This window comes from Pleuronectes platessa, chromosome 1 (assembly GCF_947347685.1).
Source record: "Pleuronectes platessa chromosome 1, fPlePla1.1, whole genome shotgun sequence".
NCBI lineage: Eukaryota > Metazoa > Chordata > Actinopteri > Pleuronectiformes > Pleuronectidae > Pleuronectes > Pleuronectes platessa.
The window spans coordinates 6,539,090-6,566,127 of NC_070626.1; the positions used below are offsets into that span (position 1 = coordinate 6,539,090).

Here is a 27,038-nt window from a genome sequence, read left to right on the forward strand (position 1 = left end):
ATCATTAAGTGCACTGCTGATTGTTTAGAATCAAATGCAAATTTGTAATCTTAGTTTGACTTTTACAATTATATTTAGTTTTAAATATAACTGTAGGGTTTAGGGACACAACTATACCCTTTGCATCTAAGCAGTAGTATGGTATTTGTTTCCATGCTTTTATTTTGTTTGCTATATTACCTCGTTTCCCGGTTCTGAGTGCCTCCTCTGTGTAGCTTAACATAAGTTGTAGTGCTCCACCCCCTCATTGCTTTAAGACTCTCTCTCTCTCCATCTGAGCAAACTCTCACATGCACACAGCTATTACTGTGAAGTTCATGTTAGTGTAACATGTATGATCGCCCATGATTTGTATCAGTTGAGATCTGATTGAGAAAATCCCCCTGTCATTGGCCATAAAGGGAACGTCAACACCCTCCTTGTATTAATTAGCAGGGTGGCTCCTGGGATGCTGGGACCAGAGGGTTTCTCAAAGGGGGCTCCGGGGGTCTCTTAGAAAAATAAAAGGCAGTTTAATTTCTGCACGGCTTCACTCACTTCAAATTTAGATAACGAGAGCGTGTAGAGATGATTATTTTGGGTGTAAATTCCCCTCTAGCTTCCCTGCTACAAAACAAACAATGCTCTAAGAAATGAGTTCCAGCGGGGCATTTCTTACAAGTGGTAAATTATGGGTTCGGGAGCTACTGCATCTAATGTGTTTAATACAATTTCAACAATATAATGTCTAATAAAGCACAAACTGAACCAACACAAAGTCGATTGAAACTGGACAAATCTTTATTTTCAATGTAAGTAAGTCAACACATTTAGTAGCTTAAACATTCAGCTGCAAATAAAATACACTAAACAAAATACATTAAAAACAGCCATTGTTAATCAGTAGTTAAAAAAAGTGCAGATCACATGGAAAGGCATGAGCTCATTCTTGTAAAATAAATACAAATAAATGTACAGCAGATTAACTTTCAGAGGACAACAGAATGAAACAAGCTGGAGGAACAGTCGTCGCTGAGCCTCGGTGCAGTAGCATTAGACATTTGCAAGATGATAGACAGATACTCTTTTTGGCACTCCCATGATGCACTGTGATACAGTCAAGAGTGAGAAAGAAACATTTTCTCTCAGCAAACCTGACGGCCTTTCTTCATTTTTGGTGAGATTGGTGGCAGAAAAAAAGCACTCGTCCATTTTTGCTCAGATTGCCCCGGTTGCTGCTGCAGTTGCGAGGCTCAGATCGATATCACAGAATTCCCTTCACTTTCATTTCCCAGGTTATAAAATGAAGGATTCCTGAACAACATCTCAGTCAAATGGAAACAGGAGGAGAATCAACAGGACAAAGACAATAGACAGGAACACACACATCGGTTTCAAGTAACATTGCTCATAACTTGTTGGGCAATTCAACAGAAATCTCTCATTTTGTCAAAATAGTCCTGCTTTACACTCTCCATTAGGATTTATCTTGTGTTTCCCTGGCCTTGTTCAAGCCTCTGTACTTCTAACACTGGAATGAATAAATGAAATGGAGCATATATTTTTCACATCTGACTTGAGGACTGAAAAATTTCAAAAAGAAACGTTTCTGCTGCAAATGAGGAACAATTTATTGGCCCTTGAAATAAGCCTGTGCGAAAATGTGTGTTTCCGTGTGTTTGTGTGTGTTTGTGTTTGTGTGTGTGTGAAGGAGGGTGGCGGCCGGGCGGAGTAGTGCAGGAGAGGATGTTCTCCCATGATGCACTTCACATGGCATCAAAATGGAAACGGTGGGCTTCCTGTCTCTTCTCTCGGTCATCCGCTTTCTGATCACACAAAGGGGGAGAGAGAGAAATGCATTTAGTTTATACAAGCTCAATCTCTTTTAAAAATCCTTCAACTTGGTCTAAGGATGTAGTATGTGTTTGTATGTTTCTAAGATGATTAATATTGTCAACAAAAACAATGACGTTGAACTGTAAGTGTAACAAAAAAACTAAACTTCCTAATACTAAACTAAAACTAATCAACTACAACAAATTAACAAAATGTATAAACTAATAATAAATAGGAGAAAGACAAACAGAACATATTCAGACATATTCGCCTACAACCAACCACTGGTAAAACCGCACACCATAAAAGATGATCTGCCCCAAAATGAATCTTCTTCAGAGGTCGATTTAGCTGCTTGACCTTTCACAAATTTAATGAGCAGCATCTTGCGATTCGCCAGTAACGTCTCAGCAGATTATGTTGGTTAATGTTGTAAAGGGAGAAAGTAAACAAAGGGAACAGATTTATGAGCTGAAGTCATCCACAACCTCACTGAAAATGAAACGAGTGGGGCAACACAGCACCAGGGGCTACTGATAAGAACCCATTCATTAAAAGATGCTCTACCCTGCTTAACCTTAGGTGGCGTGAGGGAGCTGGAGCCAATCCCAGCTGCTGATGGGTGGGAGGTGGGCCCATCCCCAGATGCTCCACAGTCAATCACAGAGATAATGGAGGCAGACATTGCTCACATTCACACCTACACACCTACCCAGGTACAAGGAGAACATGCACTGAACAACCCCAGGAATCCTTCCAAACATGGAGTACAGTTAAAATAATGACAAGATAGCAAGTTTAACTTAGAGTTTATGAATGACACCTGCAAATACGAACAAAGAAGACCTTTTTAAAAATATTTGGCCGCTTATTATTGAAGAGAAGAACCATTGACTCCTAATTAAGATGAAGAACTTGACGGTTTAAAGTGTCTCAATAACCCCCGGGTGGTTGGCTGCAGTACAAGTCATAAAGCCTGCCTCCTCCATGTTAGTGTCAAGAACATGGACCAAATGAAAAAGTCTAATTCTCAAAGATGTTTTTTTCTCTTAACTGCAAATTTCTCTGGTTTCTAGTTTTAATGCTATAAGCTGCCATACAGCTGAGAGTGTCTATTGATTGGTCAAACATGTGTATCAGCAGGAACTTGCTACCGACGCTCCTCCCCCTGATCACTACTGCAAAGACTCTGGTTCAACATGAACAAGATGGCAGCTTTCGTATCCCAGAAGTGTTGTCAATCTTATTTACAGTCTATGGGGACCTATTAATCACTGATATTATCAGGTCATCACTGCTTTTGCCGCTAACTTTGTTAGTTGACGCCAACACCCGTAATCGCAGGAACTATATAGATCAAAGATGTTAATAGGTGCAGAAAATATAACATATGTCTTTAAAGCGTCTTTACTTTTTCATTAATTAACATAATCAAATGACTAACATATGACAAAAGTTATATTTATTTTCAACAGACATACAATTATCAGAAGGTAAATCAGGTGTATGAGCAAGTGTGTCAACTGAACTAAAGCCCAAGCTGAGAAAACAGAAAAGGTTGGAACACACAAGCTGCAAATTTCCTTCAGTGCTCTTTTTCAGGCACATCATTGGATTCTACAGTCACGACCTCACTGAATGTGTTCAGATTATTTAAACAGCTAGGCCTACTGATATATTCACTGATTAAACATGGTCACACTGTTTAATTTAATGGACCCACTGGTAGATAAGTGTATTTAGGTCTCATTTGCCTGTTCAACAACAACTATGTAATTAAAAATTAAAAAAGGCACAGGGGAAAGCGAGCAAAACATAAATTGAAGGGGCTATGTGGTAGTTTTCTGTCTGACTGAAGGCAGCTGGAGCATGAGGCAAGTTGTAACTTGCCTCATGGAAGTTGGTAACTTGCATGAGGCGTATGGTAGAGGCGTTTGGTAACCAATAGATTCAGTCATTGTTGTGTTTTTACATGACAAAAGGTTATATTACGCCCTGTGAGCAGGCTGAACGCTAGAGTGACTAATGTCGGAGACAGGAGGGGACGGGGCTAGCTTGTTAGCATGCTAACTTTATTAGAAGCAAATAAGTGATAGAGGAAAAACCAGAGAAAACATTGGCGTTACTTTCCTCCTCTTGGTGAACAGAAGAATCAAGTTTAGTTATGAACAACAAAACGTGTCGGGGCTGTCGCACACTTTTATTTGAAATGTAAACATTTTTTCAAACGTGAAAGCATCCGTCTGTCTCAGGTAGTTTGCGCTGTCCAGCAGATGGCGCTCACAGTCAGCTTGACTCATTCCATCCCCTCTTGAGTCAGTTAAGTAAGCGAGTTACATTACATGGTTTTAAATGAAAATGGAGGATGCTAGCAACAAAGGCCATCATCAAAGTTACGAATAAAAGCAGGGGTTGTAGACCGAGTAGAGCAACAGCAAGGGTTCAACCTCAACTAGGATGAGGGGTGAACTAATGAACAAATTGCTTGTCATGTCAAATAAGATGGAACTTGATCTTTGGAAAATGTGCAAGCGACAACAAGAGAACATACAGAATTAGTTTTCTGCAAGACTTTTTTTGTTTTAAATATTTATTTTTCACGCATTTTGCTTCTCTTCCTCAGCCACATCTGTCCAGCAGGGATCACATGTTCCGTCTTCTTTCGGTTGCCACGTTTTTTTGTGTCTTCTTAGTTCCACGGGCAGTTTGTGATCACTGATCCTGGACCTGAACCTGCCACTTTCTATCTCTGACAAATATGTGAGCGCCTTCCTTTTGAATGTTAATAATCAGTTAGTATCGGCCTAATCTGCTCCACAGGCATTTGTCGGTGTATGTAGAGATTCTGTTGGGAGTTCAATCCAGTAGGTAGAGTTGTAATGACTGAGTGAATTTGTAGATAATCAAATTATTTCTCTAGTTTCATTTAGAGCTCTATTAAGTGTATCCACTGCTTTGTTGAAACTTCTGCTGTTATGAATAGAGCAGTGTAGATGCAGCTCATACTGTGTACAAGGGCCTGATTATTTCCTGACATGAAAGGCATTTGGACAAAATAAATGAATATTTATTTCTTCATATGTTCATAATCTTTCTTTCTCTTTCTCGCCCTCTCTTACTCACTCAGGTAGCACACAAACACACACAGTTCTTATAAACATGAAAAGGCCATGTAAGGATACGAGTATAAAAACAGCTCGTATATTGTATTTACAGGCAAAAGGCTGTTATCATCATGTGGGCATGGAGACGGACAGACAGGTGTGATGACTGGAGGCAGCCGTGCCAAGCTAAGCTGAGAACAAGCTGACAGACTGCGGCATAGACCGCCACACCCCCCACAACATCTCCACCCCGAGGGTCCCGCTCAAGTCACATGCTCCTAATATTCCTGCTGTGGTGAGGAAACATTTGAGACAACAGCCGTAATTTCTCATTCTTTGGGCTCTTTGAATCTTTGAAGTGACAGCCGACATTGCCCTCTATAGACTGAGAACATTTCATAAACCGAGGGCCTGAGAAATACATTCTTTAATTTCAGAGTGCCTCCTCACAGCGCACAAATGATCTACAGTTGTTTCTGAACACAAGGAGAGAGCAGTTGTGGGGGCTATGTGAACATTTGCAACAAAGGTACCAATACTCACAAATAAAGGCCCAGTCACTAATTCTGATCCCATACACTTTGAGTGACAATCAAAGAAAGTCTAAAACCTCTTGTGATGGTCCACCAGCCGACCGATGCAATGGCCCACTAGGATTTGTCCCTGTGGTCATGGTGGCCACTCACACAACAATGAAGAGACCTCAGACCGTTTAAAGGCATAAAGGTATGGTTGCTGTCATGTTTCTGATTTAAAGTTCTTTTGTCATTTCGTGATTATAGCACAGAGTAATGACTTGGAGTGCTGCATATCACAAAATGCTATGAATGGTAATGTTAGGTTTTATGTTAGCTGGGCTACAGAACTACAGCCTAACAACTTTCTGGAAATTGTGATGTTAGTTTGATAACATTTTTATGGGGCCAACAATATAGCAATATATTTGTTTTTGTGTGTGTGTACAGAGAGTGGCATAACTGTATCTCAATCTATGTGCATAATCAGATTTGTAAATGTGCATGCTGATATCTCCAAATGCTTACAGGAATCTACAGATTTGTCTACATATTCACAGATCTATGCACTTCTATACATTTTATTCTATATGTCATCTTCAGTTTTAGACACACTGTTCTACAGACACATTTGACTGAGCACTCCAAAAGTACTGTGACAGTATCGATCTGGTAAGGAAAGTTTTACACGACATTATTATATTGTTATATATGGAAATCATTATAAGCATTATACTGCCATATTATGCAATGGCTCCACTGGATTATTATAAATGCCTTTACGTTTGACTAACCTCAAAAACCATAAATTACATTTTTTTCGAAGGTAAACTTTCAGGAATTGTTTAAAAAATAAGCTATGTATAATTCCTCCTATACATCACTCAAGACCCACTAAACGTGTGACCATGTATTTATCTGTATCTATATATTTCTGTATCTTCATATTTAAGTAAGAGCCTACTTTAGAAGATAATTTTACTTTCTTTGTAGTCCTCAGTAGCTACAACTGTTAAATATTGATCTGCAGAGTAACCCGTAACTTGTCAAGTTCCTCAATATTGTACTAGGGAGCAATATTTGAGTAAAGGCATCAGTGAGTAAGTTAATACACAATAGATTCATTTGACATGGAATACCACTTTAAAATGTCATAATGATTTAATTCTTGAGATCATAATGGCTCAGAAAAGGACGGATATTGTTTTTATGGCGGCGCAGTGTAATGAGGTTTGATGGGGCCCGGGATGAAAGGGCTGAAGCACATTATCATACTTTTTTGGAGGTCACTGTTTGATGGCACTTCAGAACTAAATTAGATGAAAAAGACTGTATATTCTGGACCGGTGAAAGTGCTGTCTACCATGTAGTTACACTAGATAACTTCTATGAGATTAGTGATGAATTGAGGAAAGAGAGAGCCTGTATCGGTTTAACGATTCACAATGAAACAAAGTTTGGTTCAGGCCTTGTTTTTTTGTATGAGCAAAACAACCTTATTGTTTCCACGCTGCTGACTTGAAAATGGGGATCTGCAATCTCTGGTTTATTAACCATCTTCAGCTAATTAATCTGAAAAATGTTAGCTTGTAGCTGTGACTGGACCAAATCGGGTGTGTATTGTTAAGTACCAAATGAAGTGTATTGGCTATTTAAGAAAGAAAACTGCAACCAGCATCACCCCAGGCCAAGTAAACAGCCCATTCCAAACAGGCAGGTTTGATCCTCAGTTTTATACACTCAAGTCTAAACATTAAAGTAAGATCCTGATTTTGAATGATAATGACTGAACCCAGTCTCAGTGCAGCTCACAGACTTTGAGATGACGGTGCTGTTTAAAGGACAGCCAATCCTCCCCGGATGTTGACTAATGTGCTGCCTGCACAAGATGGCCAGCAAAAAATTTACCGCATTTTTTAACCCATCAGTTAGGTTCCAGTTACCAGCATATTATAATGATTCATGTTGTGCATTTTTTAGGGAACATGTTTTAAGGAGCAGATGGATTGACTTGATGTTCTTTACTTTGGATAAATATCCACTGGGCTGTGCTGTGCTGTGGTCGGAGCCTGATCTAATTGACCATCCAGGGAATGCTAGAAGATTGTCATCATGCAGCCAGATTCATCATTAAGCTGCAGAGACATTGATTTGTGTCAATCAGAAGGGTTCAATGACGCAGTGGTGCGCCTGTGTCTGGAAACAGGTGGAAAGTGAGTCATGCTTGAGTCTCAATGGGATCTAATGTCAAATCATTAAGTCTGGCCTTGATTAGGATGATACATCTCAGGTGAGGAGAATACATTTTGTATCATAATATAGTTTCGTTACATATTTGAACCTTTCCTTTCCTTTCCTGTCCCGCCACTTCCTGTCCCATCCTGCCATGGGAGCGGTGAAAAGCTGCGGTTAGCTGTATTTGTTAGGCAGGGCAGCACATGCTTCTGCCCTCTACGCGACTTTGTTATTAAAGGAGTTAAAACCAGAGGCGGCAGCGCAAACACACAGAAATGCTAAATGTCACTCAGCGGTTTGCCCTGACCTTACTGGACGCCCTGCCGTAGAAGAGGTGGGAGAAGATGAGATACGAGGGAGGACGTTAGCGACGGGTTAACAGGATTCACCCTCACTCTTGATTCTCTGGATGGTGCAGGAGGTCACACCACATTATCCTGACAGAACCGATGGATGTCCATTAAAGCAACAATACTCCAAATGTATTGCGTTAACAAAAAGTGTCAGTCTAAACACAGTCCTGTAGCATATTACCTCTGGTAATCCAAACCAGGTAGGGAAAATACTGCTGTAATGTAGGGGGTAGAGAAACACTATTGCATGGTTTTATAAACAACAACCTTAGATAATGTAATTTTGTTTTTAAAATCAAAATGAATATTGTGCTTTAGCTGGTATGCAAACTAATTCAATGTGAGTGGAAGGCCTCCATTGCTCCTTTGGTAAATTCCTGGTATAACCACTTGGGTCAGAGGGCAGCATTGGAAAAGCTATTATCAGACTGAATAAAGTAGACCTTGGGCAACTTGGACACTCGGGCTCCGATGTTTGACTCACCTTAAACTCTTATTATGTATCATCTGTTTAACCTGTAAATGTATATACATATTTTTTACTATTTTGGTTCTGATAGCCTCCCTCTCTGTCATTAAATGAAAGTTAACTATATTTAGGGCATTATTAGAGTGAATCTATAAATCCAACATGTAAACAAGGTTTGGGCAGGTATGAAGCTCTGCTGGTACCTCTGTTTCTGTTGCATGAGCTGCAAACAACGTAAAAAGCTAGAGATGACTTTGCATCTTACTTTGTAAAATCATTAGAATTTGAAAAGAATCCGAGAGAAGTGACATGATTCGGGGGATGGAAACCTTTTGTTTTCAATATCCAATCACGTTGGAGCAGGTTTTGGTTGCCCGCAGGTAAACAGTCCGTGTACAGAACAAAAGAGGGGGAACACCTTGAATGAACTCTATCAGCTATCAGCTTTTTAAATTATGTACATTCATATGTAGATAGCTGTAAATAGACATTATCCAAAGTGCCATCTAGAGCTAAACACCATCAAACACATTCTTTTTTCGAGGAGAAACATTTGACTCAGTGATTAAAGGAACTACTTGGACTGTAAAGGATGTACGGAAGACAGAGTCTTGGCCTTGATATCAACAGTCTAAACTAAAAGCCTCCAAATATTGGCTGTTGCCTCCAGAGGCTAATTCGTTGTCAGATAAGAGCTGATTGGAGTGAATTTTCAACAAATTATTATTATTATTTACATTTTTTTCCGAAAAACCTAATGTCTTTAGAAATGAAATGTTGTAAATCTATGCAAAGTGATAAATGTGTCCTTGTGTCTGCAAACCTTTCATTTTTTTTCTGTGGTAACATGCAAGATTTCATCTCAAGTGAAGTCCAATGCCAGCCAATACGAGTGAACAGCTTTTTTATTTTCACTTTTCTTTTACTTCCCCTCATTATCCTCAAAAGGCTCCACACTGCCTTCAACCCCCACCCAACTCGCCTCTCCTCCCATCCACCTGATCCGACCCCGCTATATCTAGACGCTGGGTTCATGCACCAGCCATGTTCTTTTAGGTGCAGAGTTGGTTTAGATGAAGCTGATGCTCAGTTGTTTCCCAGAAAGAGGACAATTAGAGTGCTTCTGTGTGTGTAACATGGTGTCCTGCACAAAGACACACACACATACACACACACACACACACACTAAGTGCAGACACTAGCACAGCAGATGGCTTGGAGAAGATGGCAGTGACTTGCTGCACCACTCAGCCCAGCAGTCAGCATTACCACAGTGCAAAACAAGACAATCCCCAAAAAATTGTTAATGTTTTGAGAATCCGAGGTAACTAATGTTTGTGTCTTTGTGTCTTCCACCACGCTATGTCGGGGTACATTTTGCCGCGACTGCACCGTGTTACTCAAACAACAACTGAACCAGGAGAAGCCGTAGCACAGAACACGCATGAAAACCTGTACAGGCTCCCTGTGGGGTGCATTTATGGCTGTAGTGAGCGGCAGATCTGCCATGCTCAAAGGACAGAAGTAGGCAATTACTGCTGAATGTCCTTCCCGGTTGTGGCCGGGGAAGAGCCAGACTGATAGACGGAGAAAGGAAAAGAGAGAGAGAGAAAGCATGTATGTGTGTCTCAATGGGAGGCTAGAGGAATACAGGATGGGGACAGTGAGAGCCATCTGCTGCTTGTTGTTACCAATCTGCTCTCTCACTCCCACTTACACACACACACACAGACACAGACACACACACACACACACACACACACACACACACACACACACACACACACACACACACACACACACACACACACACACACACACACACACACACACACACACACACACACAATCACTTGGAAGCAGTAAATCATCAGGAAGAGGCCAGCATTAACTACAACTCTCTGTGTGTGCACGTATGTGTCCTTACCTTCTCTTTCCAGTGCAGGATGCCAATAATGACGAGGATGAAGACGCACACTCCGATCAGTGCGATGGCCGTCAGCAGCACACTGTTGCTAGGAGTCAGGTACAGTTTAGCGCTCCAACTAAAGACAGAGAGAGGGGCAGGAAAAAACATTGTAGTTACACAATGGTACGCACTAGCAGAGATACTATCAAAATTAAGATCAAATAAATGAATGAACATCTTCACTTCACAGTTAAACGAAAGCTGGGCTCCTTTGCTGATTCAAGGGAACTGTGATAGCAATTAAGCTACTTTGATACGTTAAATATATCATACTACAATCTGCCAAATGATAGTGTATGTAGGACGAATATCAATGTACCAGTTTTTTATTTAGTTGGATCTTATTTCACTCGTGGTGTGTATTTGGGCGCGTCTGTGTGTGATGGCAAGTCTGGCAAGCTTGGTGAGTACACTAGTGCTATGTGGAACTGGAAGAGGGAGCACAGGCATGTGTGTGTGTGTGTGTGTGTTCGTCTGTGTTGAATAGCCATCTGGAGCTCCTCCTGGGTTTTGGGCTACATGTGAACAATGATAACAGGAGAATACGTGGTATGTGATGAGAGAGTGTGATAGTGTGGCTGTGTGTGTGTGTGTTTGTGTGTGTGTTTGTGTGTGTGTGTGCGAGAGTGGAGAGAATTATTTTCCAGCTCACAATTGGGCAACGGTTTTGTAACGATACACAGAGAGTAAATCTGTATTGAGCTCAGGTAACATTAACTTCAATATGTGGTTAAGTGGTATCAGATGAGTGGCAAAAAGCATAAATGGGTCCGCCTGGAATAAATTGACTCTGCTTTGAACAATGAAAAATTGGCACATGTATGGTTCATTTGTGCTGTGTAATATCTTTGAGTGTGTGTGTACCTGTGGGGCTGGTCGTGTGGGAAGGGGATGACGATGAGCTGAGAGTTGGGAATGATGGCCGTCCACTCCTTCATCCTTATCTCCTGGAGAGATCGAAAAACACACATAAACTCAGCGTGCACATATTTGGTGATAGAATATAGTAACAATACAAGCAATCGTGTGCAGATTTCCATATGAAACACACACACACAGACACACTAACAATATGTATGTTAAGTCCTCTGGGGCGGAGTAAGAGAGTCCCATGATTTTTTCTAAGCTACCGTGAAGTGGCTATTTAAAGCTGTAGGTGTATGACACGGACAACCTGCTACTTGAAATAAATGAATGTTGCTTTGGGGAGCAGCTATTTCCCCCCGACGTGTGTATGTGTGTGTGTGTGTGTGTGTGATCTATGGTGTGTATATCTGCATGTGCAATGAAGTATTTCTGTGGCTGCGAGTGAGAGCTCAGCGTCCTGACGAGCAAGTCGTTATCTCAGTCTTCAAACACAAACTCTGAGGTGGCTCAGAATAATTACTGTCACAACAATTTCTTTCAAGCTGTCCAGCAATGACTAACTTGATTCTCATCCACCAGAATGATATTGATAGACATGTTATCCAGTTGATTGTATTATTTAATAAGACCGGAGGAAAAAAACTAACAAGGAACCGTTGCACAAAATCACATCTGAGGAAACAGGTTAATAGAAGTGTAAGTTGAGATATTCTGAGAATTGATATATATTGTAAAGTAATATGAAAATAAACACAGCGACCAAGATAATGGAACTACAGGATCTTTGCTATTGGCGGAAAACTATATAAGTTTGTGGCTCACATATTACAATAACCGTTCATCTTATCATCTTTACACTTGGCATGTGTATTTTTAACGGCCCAAGGAAATGCAGTGTCGAATTTGTTTCAAATTGAACTTGTGATATGATCCCTATTAATAAACTTTTACAGTTTCAGAAAGAAAAATTCAAACCAGTATCACCGCAGGCCAAGTAAACAGCCCATTCCAAACACGCAGGTTTCGAATGGTCCCTGCACTATAAAAAACTCATGATACATAATACACACGTCACATTTGCTTGCACCTACTCAACACTTTCTTAACGTTGGTTTTGTTTTTTACATGGTGTAATTTGTGTTTACTTCACATTTGTCTTTCTTCTGTCCACTTCTTCTTTTATTGTTATTAATTAATCAATTAGAGTCAGATCCACGAAAGGTGCATGATCATTGTGTTCGAGGGAGGAATCCTCTGGACGATATTATTGGCAACTCTATTTATAAAGAAAAATACATAAACGTTGATGTTTTTGAACGTGCACAAAAATACGGATGTGCAGCTGGTCCGGACCCAATGTCCACCTCTGTGAATCCAGAGCTGCTTAGGGTATAATGTTATTGCACGTGTTGGCTCTGACTTCTGATGGTTTTTTGTAACGTTGTAGTGTGGGAAGTCCCCCCCCAACGGGGACAAATAATTAATCAATCAATCAATAAATCAACTTTTATTTGTATAGCCCACATTCAGAAATCCCAATTTGTCCCACCGGGCTTAACAAGATGAAACATCCTCTGCCCTTCAGAAAAAGAGTGAGGTAAAAGTAAATTTATTCTATCCATATATCTATCTATCTATCTATCTATCTATCTATCTGTTTATGTCGGTAATAGTGAGACTTTTACTGACTTTGAAGACTCCATAAGTTCACCGTCAGGATCTTAACTGCAGTAATTTGCAGCACAGTCTTTGGTAACAGTTTCACTTTTCAACTTTCATTTTCAGCTCTGCAGCCTTAATGCTCAGCATCTAGTGATAACTTCCAATATAAGACACGGACTGTACTCAACCTCTGCGTACAGTGCTTTGATATCTGGGAAAACCCAGCATCATCATCAGATTTGGTCGGTCTTCTTATCACGTTTTCCTGAGTCAGATTTTGTCTTGAATTTTGATGCTGCCGCTCTCTATCCAAGGCACATCAGAGGTTAAGAGTTCAAAGTGGTTAAGATATATTAATAGGGGGCGGGGCCATCATATCAGCAATTTAAAAGCTCAATTATGCCCTTGGCTGGGAGGAATAATTAATTTCCAGATCTAAATTTGGCAGAATGTGGAAGTGCCACTGCTCTTTAATTGTGACTCTCCGCTCTCCTTCAATTGCGAGGAACTACATCTTGCAGCTATTTTGAATAAGCGTGCAGCAACAGCATTGTTTTTTACATAACAAGCACATTTTCGCCGCCAGCCATTGTCGCTTAGCTCTTGGAAAGCGCTGCCGCCGGTGCGGCAACTGGCGGGGGAGCAAAGCTGGAGACGAGTCAGACCGCACCGCTGCTGCCTGGGAGCAGATCCGATCTGGCTGTTTGGAAGAAAAAAGTGTTCCAAAGTCTTCAGAGGGAAAAAGAGAGACTCTGGTTCAAAGCCAGGGAAACTGGCACAGTGATGAGAGAGCGAGGGAGACAAACGCAGCGATGGAGGGTGAGCAAGACACAGAGAAAGAGTGAGAGTGACAAGTAGGGGACTGATTAGTGAAGTAAACCACTTTGAGCAGCAAAGGGAATCCCCAGGGTGGAAAATAAATGAATAGGAGGAGAGGGGCTGAATAAGAGACAGGAATGATTGGACAGAAGATGGAAGATTTACAAGTATATTTTACAAAACCTCTCCCTCTGCGAAACAGCAGGTAGGGACTCTAAGTTGGAGGAGAAATTGCAAAGGGCACAGTGGGGAGGAAAGTGAGAGAATGAAAGCAGGACAGAAATAAAGACAGAGACATAAAACAAAATTGAGAAAGAGGGATGAAGAGAGTTGACGAACCTGCCTACTGAGCAGGGTGCAGTGGCGGTCAGGATTTTGAAGCCTACCCCTATCTCCTAAAGACCTCGGCAAAGCTTCTCCTCCTCATTACAGGTAGATCTGATGGAGTTACTCCAATTCCCGAGTCCCTCTCGCTAAAAAAAAGATCTACTCTGCATAATGGACCACATATTTAGGCATTCATTAATTCACTTTGTAGAAGGAATGGGCGAGGAGGAGGCAAAATGAAGGGGGAGAAAAAAGATCAGATTTCTTTGCATAGAAAAACAGGAGTGTGTGGAAAGGGGACAGAAAAGCAGCTTGTTTGAGATGAGTGTTCTCTGTGCACTACAGTCTCCGAGTCGTGGACCGGCCTATCTGCAATTCTAATCAGCTGCTTGACGAAGACCTCGGTACCACACGGGAGGGGAAAAAAGGGCCCTGTCGTGCCTAATACACAGCGTGACAAGTGCAACGTGAGCGAGAGAGAGAGAAAGAGAGAGAGGGGGAGCATAAGAGATGAAGAGTGAGAGTGCTGAGCTGAGGAGAGCTGACATTTGAGGAAGTGTAGTGTAGAAATGTAGCTGACGAATAGATTAAAACCATTAAACCAATCAATTATTTACTAGATTTATATAGGCGAGCTTGTAGATTGACAGAAGGCACATACACACTGGGCCCCATCCAAAGAGTCATTCATACATCCTCTATAATCACAGGCCTGTTAAATAAAGATTGTTTGCAGAATAATACGATAATACGGGAGTGTCGGTATTTCAGCTCCAGTGAGGGAGCTCACTGCACCGTTATCATTTCCCAAAGTAATGTCATCAATCATGCCATTCAGTATGAACAGGACCTGTTTATAGTTTATAGTTTATAAAGTCACTGCTATCACCTGAAAAATACTTATCTCCAATGAACAGGGTTAACGTAATATTAAAGACTCTTAAAGTGAAACTTATAATAATATAATATCAAATTAGAGACAGTCTCCTTATGAAACCATATTTAAATTCACTAGACCCAGATTTTAGTTTGGGTCTGAATAAAATTTGCACAAAAAACTAACAATTTTAAGTCCCCTCAATATATGCCAGACCTTTGTCATCAAGAGCCATGAATTATTCTCTGAGAAATTAACGCAAATTGTGAATAACGCCCTGTCTGGCAATTTAAAAGTAAATTTAAAAAAAACAACACTCCAGATTAAACACAGATGAAAACTACAATTGTTCACAGAGGTTATTAAATAAAATACTGTCAAAAAGAATAAGCATGATCCATAACTATGCAATTAAATGGAAGACTTGCAATAAAAAACTGAAAATTTAAGAACTGATTAGTATTTTGGGTTCATTTTTATATGTTGGCAAATATAATATGATCAGTCATTTAAGTAAAAAAAAAGTGGATGATTCTCAAATGCTCTTGTTATGTTTTAATCTATAATATGACAATGTTTTTAACACATTATCATGAATCAATTACTGATACAAACACCAGTTGTCACATATTCTGATGCATTAACTGATGCTGTTAATTAAAACTACTTTAACCAAGCACTCATATGTTTTAGCAAGATGAGAGACACAGCCATTTCTGTTCATTTGAAAAGAGAAAAGTTGTAGAGGGAAATCACTGATCTGCTGAGGTATGACTTCATTAGACTCCTGAGTGGCCGGATACATGATCTAAGATATCTTCTAGGAAATAAGTATTTAGATGCAGCTTGTGCCCAGTGGGTTGAGTTTATTTTAGTTTGGTTGAGAGTCCGACCTTCCTTTTCTCAATCTGTGGAAGCATGCAAACACCTCTATGAAAGAACATGCTTTCAATTTAAAGAACGTACAGCCTGTAGCAGTTCTGCAGGAGTGCTGTGAAGTGTTGGAGGGATAAAACACGCTCATATTTCCTCACCGTGTCTCCAGGCCGCCGGGGGATGCCGACAAAAAGGTGGTCCAGGAAGTTGGCGCTGCGTCCAAGGCCCAGCACTGTGTAGGGCAGCTGCAGGGAGAAGTGAGCAGACTGGCTCAACTGACCGGCTGCAAAAGTGAAAAAGAGAAAAGAGTGTGGTCAATAAAAAAGGATGAATTCTTATGACATGGAACAACAGCAGGATGCTTATCTCAGAGGGGGCTTTTGCCTTATTATTATTTTAAACTGCCACTTTATTCCATTTGACTTTTAGTCAGTGAGTTATTCCATCACTTTGTAACCTCCACCAATGAGGTGATGATGTTTTCACCCCTGCCCTTTTGACTGTTTGTTGCTTTGTTTGTTTTTTCTATGCAAGCAGGATTAGACTTTCTTTAGATTGCAAGATAGGGCACTCTACCTTAGTAGTTTCAGACCAAAATACAATGGCACTGAGTAGAGGCCTGCCCTGCATTCCCCGCTGGGTCTTGGTGGAGTTATGCCTCAATCGTGCTGCACCAAATTTCACACACAAATGTTGAAATCCACTCCATCTCATAAGTTAGATAAAGTGAAAAGAAACCCATTACCCTGATCTAGATCCACTTTCAAATTCAGTGGGTTCTTTCATGACCCATACCTTGAGTGGGAGCATACATATAGGTGAACTAGGTAATTGCCTAAGGCGGCACTTTGGCAAGGGCGGTGAAATGTGAATTGCTGAGTAATGTTTCACTGGGCAAGAACTTTTTGTGGAGTTGTCTGCTTTGAGCAGACGTCTAGTAGCCGGAACTAAACCAAGTTCACCTGTGACATGTGATGGAATTAGTTTTCGATATTGAGGAGGCAGGACTTTTGCTGCTATGAAGGCCCATGTACACTTCTGAAAGGTAAACTTGATTTGCTCTCTAGTCGTTGTTTAAGATGCTGATGAAATTTACCCGCGCACATTTCTTGAATGTATGTTAGATGCACATGAGAAAGTGTTTAGGAGAGATTTGTACTGGTATTACCTAGTTTGAGAAGCGGAAATTGAATTATTTGGAAATAGCTGGGTATATGTACTGCCATGACTCATAATATGGATCCGCAAAATCGTGTCATGCATACCTTAATACTGTTGGCACTTTGATCACTCTGGCGTTGCACTAGATTGTACTGGTGATCTAGTGCAGTAGCAGTAGTTGTTATTCGTAGAGTCATTTTTGCGTAATACTGCTAAAAAATAATTCATCTATACAAGTCTCCCCCAGGATTAATTCTTTAACTTTGGGGATCCCTTAACTTTTCCTTTTGTGAAATCATCAGGTCAATTCTTACGGGTCCAGTACTTTAAGACCAACATTATGTCAGCATGCTAGCATACTAAACTAAGATGGCTAACATGGAAACACTCTACCGGCTTCACCTCATCATGTAGGCGCGAGCCTAGCTGTAGACTCTTGTGACTGAAACATTAATACACTTGAGTTTCATATGACACATTAATGTTTGTTTTAAATACAAAACTTTGGTTCTTTTTAATTCAGAATTTTCTTCTTCTATTGGTAGTGCTGATAATTCATGCTGATCTGTAAGTATTTTCTATCTTTTTCTTTTCTTAAAACACAAAAGGATTCTTATACTATTGTAGATGTAGATGTTTCACCCTGCTCATATGTAACCCAGATCACTCTCTTGCAATCATCTTTTCAATCTTTTAAAAATATTTAAAATCAATCTTTATAATCATATGTTTTACATAGTAACTTCTGACATTTATCTCATGATTATACAGTGCTTTGCTGCTATTTCTTAACAGTTTGTGAAGAAATCCGACTTCACAGCTTTCGCCTGTAAATTTGGTCCTGTTTTCCCAAAGAGACCATTCAAGTTTTACCTAATGCGATGTAATCAGCTCAAACCTAAGCTTGCTGGACCATGATTGTCAGGGAAAAGACAAAAACATTCACGTTAACACACAGCAGGGAGCGAGAGGGACCGCAGCGTGAGACCTTGTGTTCTGACATGAAGACGCATTATAAAAGATACAAATCAGAGCGAGACACCTGAGGCCAGGCCAGGACCTCTGCACCAGCCCCCCACAGCACGCAGCGTCTCCCTCCTTACTGACTATCTAAACCAAACCTTAGGTTCCCGTCTCGTAGTCTCTGTTCCTCTCTCTCTCTCCTCTCCCCTGATACATCACTTCGATTTGGCCTTACTTGTTTCTCTTCCCCTCTGTCTCCTCCCTCCTGCTCGTACCCCACCCCACCCCTTCAGCCGCTGTATCTCTCGCCCACGCCACCCAACTCTGCCAAGTGCAGCCGACATAAATCAACCTCTACGTGGTAAACAAGGAGAGAGAGAGAGAGAGAGAGAGAGAGAGAGAGAGAGAGAGAGAGAGAGATGGAAGAAGAAGGGAGAGAGAAAGCCTCGAGGCAGCCAGTGATCAGAACTAATGTGGATGGACTGCATATCGCAGGCCGAGAGGAGCAGAACAGTTTTGTTTCTCTTTCTCCTTCTTCCGCTCTCATCCCCTCTCTCTCTCTCTCTCTCTGTCTCTCTGTCTCACTCCATTTTCCTTAATCACTGCCTAACTTTAGCTCAGTTAAAACAGAGACATGTCCTTCTCATCTGTACCTGGGTCCAGTCAGCCCAACTTAATGTTTCTCTCCTTCAATGTTCTTATGGCTGCCTTTTTACCTTGGGATCATCTCCTTGAGAGGGAAAGACAAGAGCAGCCAATGGTTGAAAGTGAGAAGCTAACTCAGGTAATAACCAGACGTGGCAGCTTTGGGGTGTTAGCGCATTAAAAGCCTGTCCATAACACTGAATGGACCCATCGACCTTGCCCCCTTTTACCAGAGAAAAGCTTTTCATGAGTCGTTTTTTTCTTTATCTGTTTTTTTCTTTATCTCTTGCTTGCTTTTTGCTCTATGTGTTATTTTTTCCAGGCTTTTTACTGCTGGGTTATAACGTTGTGACGAAGCAGCATAATTGCCATAATTCCACACCACAGATAGCGAAAAAGAGAGCGGAGAGAGAGACGAAGAGCATGGTCACGGAGATGGACTTGTATATAATGTCCCGAATTCTAACAGATGCTGAAAATGAAACCTGGGGTGTCTGACATTTACTGAGAGGTGCATGTGCGTTTGTGAGTGGGTTTGGGCAGGAGAGCTGCACCAGGGCTGTAAAGTGGAAAGCTGTGTTCTGCTGTATGAGCTATGATGTACACATGATTTTAAATCATAACCTGGTAAGTTTACTGACAAGGAGGAGGATGTAAGGTGAGATTTACACAGTCAAGACCAGGGATCTCATTTATAAAACAGTGCGTGGGATTCATACTAAAAGTGTGAGTGCGCACAAAAGCCGGAAATGGCGTTCGCAAAAGAAAATTCTGATTTATAAAACCATGCACAGGCACACCTGAACGTAATGTTCACTTTATAAATCGAAGTCCACCTGGAAATGTTCGTACGTGGATCTGCCTTCAAGTCCACCCTCCACAAGCCCATTTTCAACCATAAATGCTCAATGCAAAGCACGTCATGAATACTAAATTATTCTGCTGACCAATGGGGTTTCCACCCTGAGTCATGACAGAGTCACGACATCAAGCAATGAGGAGAGGTAGCTAAACTTTCTGACACTGACTTCGAGGTGTTTGTTAGTGAGGTGGAGGTGAAGAACGATTTTATGGGACAGCAGTGATGAAGAAAATACGCTGATACTCTGCTGCTGCTGTGGATCACAGTGAGTGAGAGTGAGTCCGATAGAAAGAACGGAGTCTGAAATAAAAAAAGACCAATTCAAAGGTGGAGGCAGAAAAAAAAACACCCTTTCAGAATTTTAGGGAACCTGTTGTATTGCCTGTTCGTATTTAATCATTCAAAACTGCAGGATTAATAAATTCAGAGACAGCTGTGAAGTCCCCAATCTATAGAATTTAACATAATTATTATTATATGCTCGTGTTTGAACTGGGATGGTTTGGTTCCGTTGGTCCGTCTGTATGATACTGGATCAGTTCAGGACAAGGATCACAGACATTCGGACCGATTACCTCAGATCAGCGGATCCTAACCTCCACTCTGGGATATTATTTGGAAAGTTTCTTCATTTCTTGTAAGAGATTTCAATTGCGCTCCGTGCGCCTGATGGCACAGTCACGTTCGCTGCAGTGATTTGATGATACATTGACACAGTTAGAAGATAATATTAAAAACTTAGAATGACTCGGCTCTGTAACTCCGCTGTTTAATGGAATCTGAACATAATTTGCTGTAAGTTGTTATATTTTTCAATTAAAAGGTTCGTGTGTAACAGATTTGTCCCGCGAGCAAAACTAAGCTGTTGGTTTTATTGTCAATGAGGAAGTGGATCAATAATCTGGTACAGTCACCTCACGTCTGCATCGCCACTTTCCCATCTCCAAAACGTTTGTGCGCATGGGTCAGAGTTTGCGTGGAAATGTGTACAATTTCCAAACAAGTATGTTTTTATAAATCCTAACGTTTGCATGAGAAGTGGTATACATACGTTTCAGGCCCCGCTTTGTCCGTACGCAACGGTTATAAATAAGACCCCAGGAGTATCTAGACAGTTGCACATATTGTGTTCAGAGGGGTCTGAGCTTCAGCAGTTTGAAATAAAACAATGGATAGTACATTAAAGTATATTAAAGTATCAAATCTTAGCTTTAATTTGAGTTGGTTAACAATTATATTGAAAGACATGTGTGGGAGATACAGCCCCTTTAAAACATGGTGCTCAAATTTTACGGATTCCAAAGTAACTGGACAGATACACATGAAGTTAAAGACATCCTCATATTAAGCAACACTAGGTAGTTTTATACCTTAAAATAACAGTTTCAAAATCATTTTGATGATACATCAACTTACAATAGGGGGAATGGCATGTCTGTCATTGCAACAGTGCCCCCTGGACACTATATAACTTTGGTACATCGTGCTGAAACATTACGACCTGCTTTATGGCAAACGTCACACACCAACAACGAGAGCCGGGGATATCAGCAAGCTATAAGAGACAACTACCTCGCTATTCTCAGTTAGGCCATCCTGGTACAGCCCCCAAAGAAACCGAAAGGACATTGTCAAAGGACACGAAGAAGAGGAAAAAGTGTTTGTTATTGGACAAACCGGTCATTAATGCTCTGCTTGACATAAGTGAAGAAGTTGACTTGACAGTTTACCGTCATATGCCAGGTAAACCGATTTCAATGGAGGTTTAGCAAGTTAACCACTTGCTTGCTTGCTGTGCTAGCTTGTATGCTACTGTTCCAATCTGAGTGTAGTGAATGTGAAGCCACACCCCAAAATCCTTGTCAGACGGCATGATTCTTTGGTTCCCGAGGTTGCCGGTTTCTTCTCTGTGAACTTGTCAACAACGTATGTGTTTAGAGCTTTAGCATACATGGGGAGGCTGAGACCGCGAATCATATTTACAACAGTGAATAACACATCCCATCTGTGGAGGGAGCGAGGGTATAGCCAGGAGGGAAACTTGCCTTCTCTTCATCTTCCCTGGTGATAATCTCCCTGAGCATCACAGCAGCTAACCTTCATTTAAAATGAAAATCAAGATGTCCTGCCGCCATACACGCATAATGTTTATCTACATATTAAAGTGTTCTTTCCAGGGTAAATGTTATTTTCCTCTAAATTACTCACATTGAAACATTTTGGAGTCTTACTAAGACCTGCTGGCCCTAGAGTGGGAGTAAAGATATGGATGACAGTGTAAAGTATGGTCACACCCACTAACATTGGTTAAATTGACCATTACCAGTTTTTTTTTACTTAGCTAGCAATAAAGCATTCTCAGGATTTTCTAAGAGCCACCAGTTTGAGATACTGCAGGTGACAGACTCCTCAGTGAGGTTACAAGTCTTTGCACTGCTGAGCCCTGTTGTTCACAGATTCAATGCTGTTGTTCAGCATTAACCAACATCACGGTTGCTCATGGAATGAATGAAAAAATATCATTTGTGGCCTGACAGTGACCCAACCCTTGCAGGGAAATACATGTTGGACAAAGGATGGGGGTGTGAAGGAAGTGGAGGTGGTAAAGATAGCTACTAGATCTGACCAATTAAACCTCAGCCAATAACCTTTCCTTTTAGTTTCACTGCCCACAATGATTACATCTAATCCCTGAAACCCATTCCTGTGTTTATTATGAACCATGATGAGGTCTTTGTGGTCATGTCATTTCTTTTTGGGCGCTGACCTGAGATGGATCAGGCCGAAGAAGCAGTTCTAAGCAGCTCAGTGCTCCATGCTGAACCTTGTTGGGCTCAACAGGACAGGATTTTTGAGGGGATTGGACCTTCAAAGCCATCTTGGTTTGATGTTTCTGACAGACTGCTGCTTTGTGGTGGATGGCTTGCACTTGGCCAATCAGCAGGGTGGTGTGGCTCTGAGTCTGTGCGCATGATGGAGGATCAAGCAGGGTAACGTTGTAGACAGGGAGCCTGGCTTAGCATCTGCTGAGTGCTGTGTGTATGTGTGTGTGTGTCTGAGTAGACTGGCTTGGAAATGTGGCCACGGCTGGAACGAAGCCATTTCACAACATGGGAAGGCTGGCAAAAGGGTATTATGTAGAGCAGTGTATTGGAGTGTTTCTGTTTTGTGTGTGTGTGAGAGTGTGTTGGTGTATTTCTGTCCTATTTCCCTACAGCAAAGCCAGTGGAGGCCTTTGCGGAGAATTTTACCATGCACCCACAACTGACAGCCGCCAATGCATCTCATTGGAGACAAAGCATCGCACACACAAACTTAAACCACACAGTCTTCAGTCTCCACCTTCAAGTTTAATGATTTTAGTTCTTTGGAAGGAAAACAAGTTTCAACACAAAAACACACCTCTAGCTGTGTCTTCAGGACTTCAGAGAGCATAACATTGACTCTAATAGATTTTTTTCTGGAGATTTACTCTAACATTAACCAGCTACTGCTTACCTAACCCTAACCCTTACCCTTAAAACATCGACTTGATTTTTGTCCTGATAAGGAAGACAAGTGCCCATAATGTGACTATGTAAACAGTTTCCCCACCACATGACATAATGCCTGGACCAAACACAAACACACACACTCACACACAGGGAAACACACCTGAGTTGGTAAAAACCATTTCATAAAGGTTAGAAAAGGAGATAAGATGGCAATTTGCCATCAGAGAAAGAGGAAAAAGAAAGATAAAATTCACAGAATGAAGTCAAAGCTGCTCTTTTAAGAACCTTGCCATTAGTGCTGGATCTGGGGACAGCTCTGGTGGCTTTCATCAATATGGGAATGGGTTTGATTATAATTATGCTGTTGGTAAATTTACACCATCTATCTACTAATTCCACAAATCTATGTGTCTTTCATATCCCAAGAAGCATTATTTTGATCAGCTTCACACATGGCATTTGTATTTTAATAGTCTGAGAAGTTACCTAAATTGGGTCGACAAGCAGTATTTTCATTACTTATCAAATTTAAATACAAAGACAAAAAGCACTTTTTAGTGTCTGTGGAGTTAAACAAGTCTTCTTCAATGTAACCTACAGCAGTTGTTGACAACTGGCAGCGACAATATCTGGCCTGCCTGATTATTCGATTATTTATATTTCACCATATCGGACTGACACAGACATTCACAGGTGTTGTGGGTAGTGATTACCTCCTCTTTAAGAATTTGTCTGCAAAGTAGAAGCAAAATGTTTGTTCTATTCCTCGGATATTTTGTATTAAGCCGAATTACAGGGCTTGCATTTTGAAGAGTTTTGAATTTGGGCCTGAATATTGTGTCTGAAATAGAGGTTTAAAACAGGCACCCATCCAACTGGTTATATTACAAAAATGCTTGTATGTTTTGACTTACTGGTCAATAGTGTAATATAATAGTGTACAAATGTCTCCATGGCTCTCTATCCCTAACACCTCACAAGCACTATGTTCCTCTGTCGCCCGTCTACTCTTCAATCTCCCCTCTAGACACTGCACCGTGAGTGACAGAGCCTTGAAAAGGACAGAGCCTTGAACGTAGCCGGCTCTTAAGGTCCGGAATGCTCTCCCCCAGGGTCTGTGACACATCTGCTGCTCCTTTTAAGACGCAATTAAAAGCTCACCTGGTAAGATCGGCCTTTCCTGGTACTTCATGAAGGGTAATCTCTTTTTATCAAAGTATGTTTCATTTTTGTTGCTGTTTTTCCATCTTGTTTCTGTATTGTTATATTGGTATTGTTAAGCGTCCTTACGTGTCTGGAAAGGTACTTAGAAAGCATATTTTTCTCCTTTGTTTTATTGACTAAGATTAAATTGTTTTGTTTGTTGCAATGTGGAATCTGGATTTAGGGATATTAGGACTCCCATTGATATTGAGGCTAACATACTCGTACCTCCTCATGGGCAGGAGAAGGCGATAGGCAAAACAAGTTAGAAACATCAGATAGAAAAACAGAAACAGAGAGAGGACATGGATGCCTCTGAGGGAGCTTCAGCATCCTCATGTGTGTGTCTGTGTGTGTGTCTCCGTCTGCTGAGGTCTTATGACACATCTTCATGTAAAATCTCGTCCTTTCGGGAGGTTCAACCACCTCTGGACAGAGAAGCAGTAAGAGTGAGTGTGTGATGTGTAACATCAGCCTGAAACTGACTCAAGTGTGTGAATGCATGGACACTGAAGGGCATATACTTTTTCAGACAATAGAAATATAACAAATCAAGATTAAATCAGGAATCTAAAATATTCAATATATGTAAACACAACTGTTAACAGAGACAACATCTGCCCACTGCAATGAGGCATGTCGACACCAGTACCTGCCCGGACAACACCTGAAATGATACAGCGTGTGTGTGTGTGTGTGTGTTTCAATGTATATTATTAAGTGTTTCATGGTATATTATTATGGTCCCTTTTCAAAGATGCTAGATATCATTAGTTTTGTCATATCTTCATAGCTTATGGTGATAATCAAAGCTTATATTTGTTGCAATGTTTTCTTAATCTTCTCAATGATTTATCTATTAGGATAATAACACATTAAACAAAATGATTGGCTGAGATACATGCAACAGCTCCTGAGGTGTTGTTTTTGGAAAGCGCCATTTGTAGAGTGTATCAAATCAATAGACAGACAGCCACGTCACTTAGCTTGGTTTATTTAGCTGTTTACGTTTCGTCGAAGAGTTTTACTAAATTACGTTACACAGTGTGAATAATAGGTTACAACTACCATCCATCTACTTATTACTCTCTGTCTAAGGAACACATATCTTGTGTGCTGCACCTTAAAGTTCCTTTTCAGGTTTGTGTTTTTTTTTGGTCCCAGTGATTTTCTCTGTGATAATGCACATTAACCACTAAGATGCATGAAAAGCATTTCAGTCATATGTTTAGAGACAGGAAGAAATGGCGGCAAATTAAAAGCTAAACAGTCCTTTGACACTTTATGATTCTATAAACTGGTGACAGAGGAAAGATTACGGGGTGAGAACTAAAAGAAAAAAACGACAGATGAAAGCGGGAGGAGGGCTGGAGGCGGGATGGGGAGGAGATGAATGATGAGGAAAGAGAGACGGAGGAGGGAGGCTAAGGGATGAAAAAATGGGAAGAGAAAAAGCACACTAAGACCGATCAATAGTAATTATCCATATCTCTTCAAAAGGGTAGCCTCTCCCCTCATTTTCCCCCCACTACACTTCTGATTTCTCTGAGCTCTTCTATGCTTGTTTTCTATCGTTCTCTTCTGTTCCACCCTCATTATCACCCCTCTCTGCTTTCAGCTCCTTCCTCTGCAATCTCTCCTCTCGTTCAGACTTTTCATTCTTCTCATCCACCTACTCGCCTATCATAGTCCCGTATTGTGAATTCTCCCTGTGTGCTCCAAGCCGATATTCCATAAGCTGTGCAATAAAATGGGTTGAGGATAGGGTAACACTCACTATTGACCTGATGAGGTCTCTGAGAACAGGAGTATTCTGTGGCCGTACATCAGGATGACATTAAGTGCAACAGGCTGGTTTTTGCGACTCTGCTAGGGGCATTGGCATGACGTAGCATTACCCAACATGAATGTCTCCTTTGAATGTACAAGTCAACACAACTCAACACACGCGAACACACACACAAACACACATGAACACGCACGAACACGCACGCACACACACACTTGAACACATCCATTGAATTGGCATTTAACATTGTTTTGAATCTTTTAAATGTCTTGAAGGTTAAGATATGATAAATAAGTTTGTGGATGAGTAGCTGCAGGTGAACATGTGTTTTTTTAAAGGTTGTGTATGCATGTACACTGAATGTGTGCGCTGTTTGAGAGTGTGTGCGTGAGCCTGTGCTAATCCGCTGAACTCATTAGCCTAATTGGACGGTCTGCAGAGAGCTCCACATTGATCTTTGCCTGATATCATTCTCCTCCCTGTGAGCTCTCCCTCTTTTCTCTTTCCGTCTGACTCTGTCCAGCCTCTTCCCTTCTCTTTCAAACATCCTCCTTCTCTTTCTTTATCCTTTGTATCCTTTCTGAGCACAATGAACTGGCACCATATACACACTGGCTCCATCTGGACAGCAAACTAATTGATGGTACTAACAGCCAAATAGGTTGGGTTTAAAGAAGCTAATGTAATGACAGGCATAGCTGGATGTGGTACATTTATGAAAGCAATGATGTGTTGAATTTGAAAAACCAGAGTGGATGGTATATTATGATAAATCCACAAGCCTAAGCACAGTTTGATCTCACCGCACAAAAACACAAATGTATGAGTTGACGCCAATGATATGTCTGCCACAACTTCCCAGGAAAGCAGTGCATGTTGCTTATGCTGCTTTGATACAGATGTCATTAGCTAATAACTGAGAAGATGTGCGTTTTCAGCAATGTTGTTTATGAAAGGTGACAGGAAATTATTACTGAAAAGAAAAGAAAAATGACACAAATAATTGTTTTAAGTACCCTTTTTCTGTCAATGA

General features: G+C 40.9%; 1 protein-coding gene across 1 annotated transcript in view; it reads right to left on the reverse strand.

Moving 5' to 3' along the window:
* Positions 1 to 758: 758 nt before the first annotated feature.
* The window catches only part of itfg1 (integrin alpha FG-GAP repeat containing 1), a 147,397-nt gene continuing 121,117 nt past the window's right edge, over positions 759 to 27,038 (reverse strand). Inside the window, exons 15-18 of the mRNA XM_053419527.1 lie at positions 16,047 to 16,171; positions 11,325 to 11,407; positions 10,419 to 10,536; positions 759 to 1,805 (exon numbers count right to left, since the gene is read on the reverse strand). Of these exons, the coding sequence (XP_053275502.1) occupies positions 1,746 to 1,805; positions 10,419 to 10,536; positions 11,325 to 11,407; positions 16,047 to 16,171 (386 nt within the window). The 3' untranslated portion in view covers positions 759 to 1,745. The remainder of the gene's footprint in view (positions 1,806 to 10,418; positions 10,537 to 11,324; positions 11,408 to 16,046; positions 16,172 to 27,038) is intronic.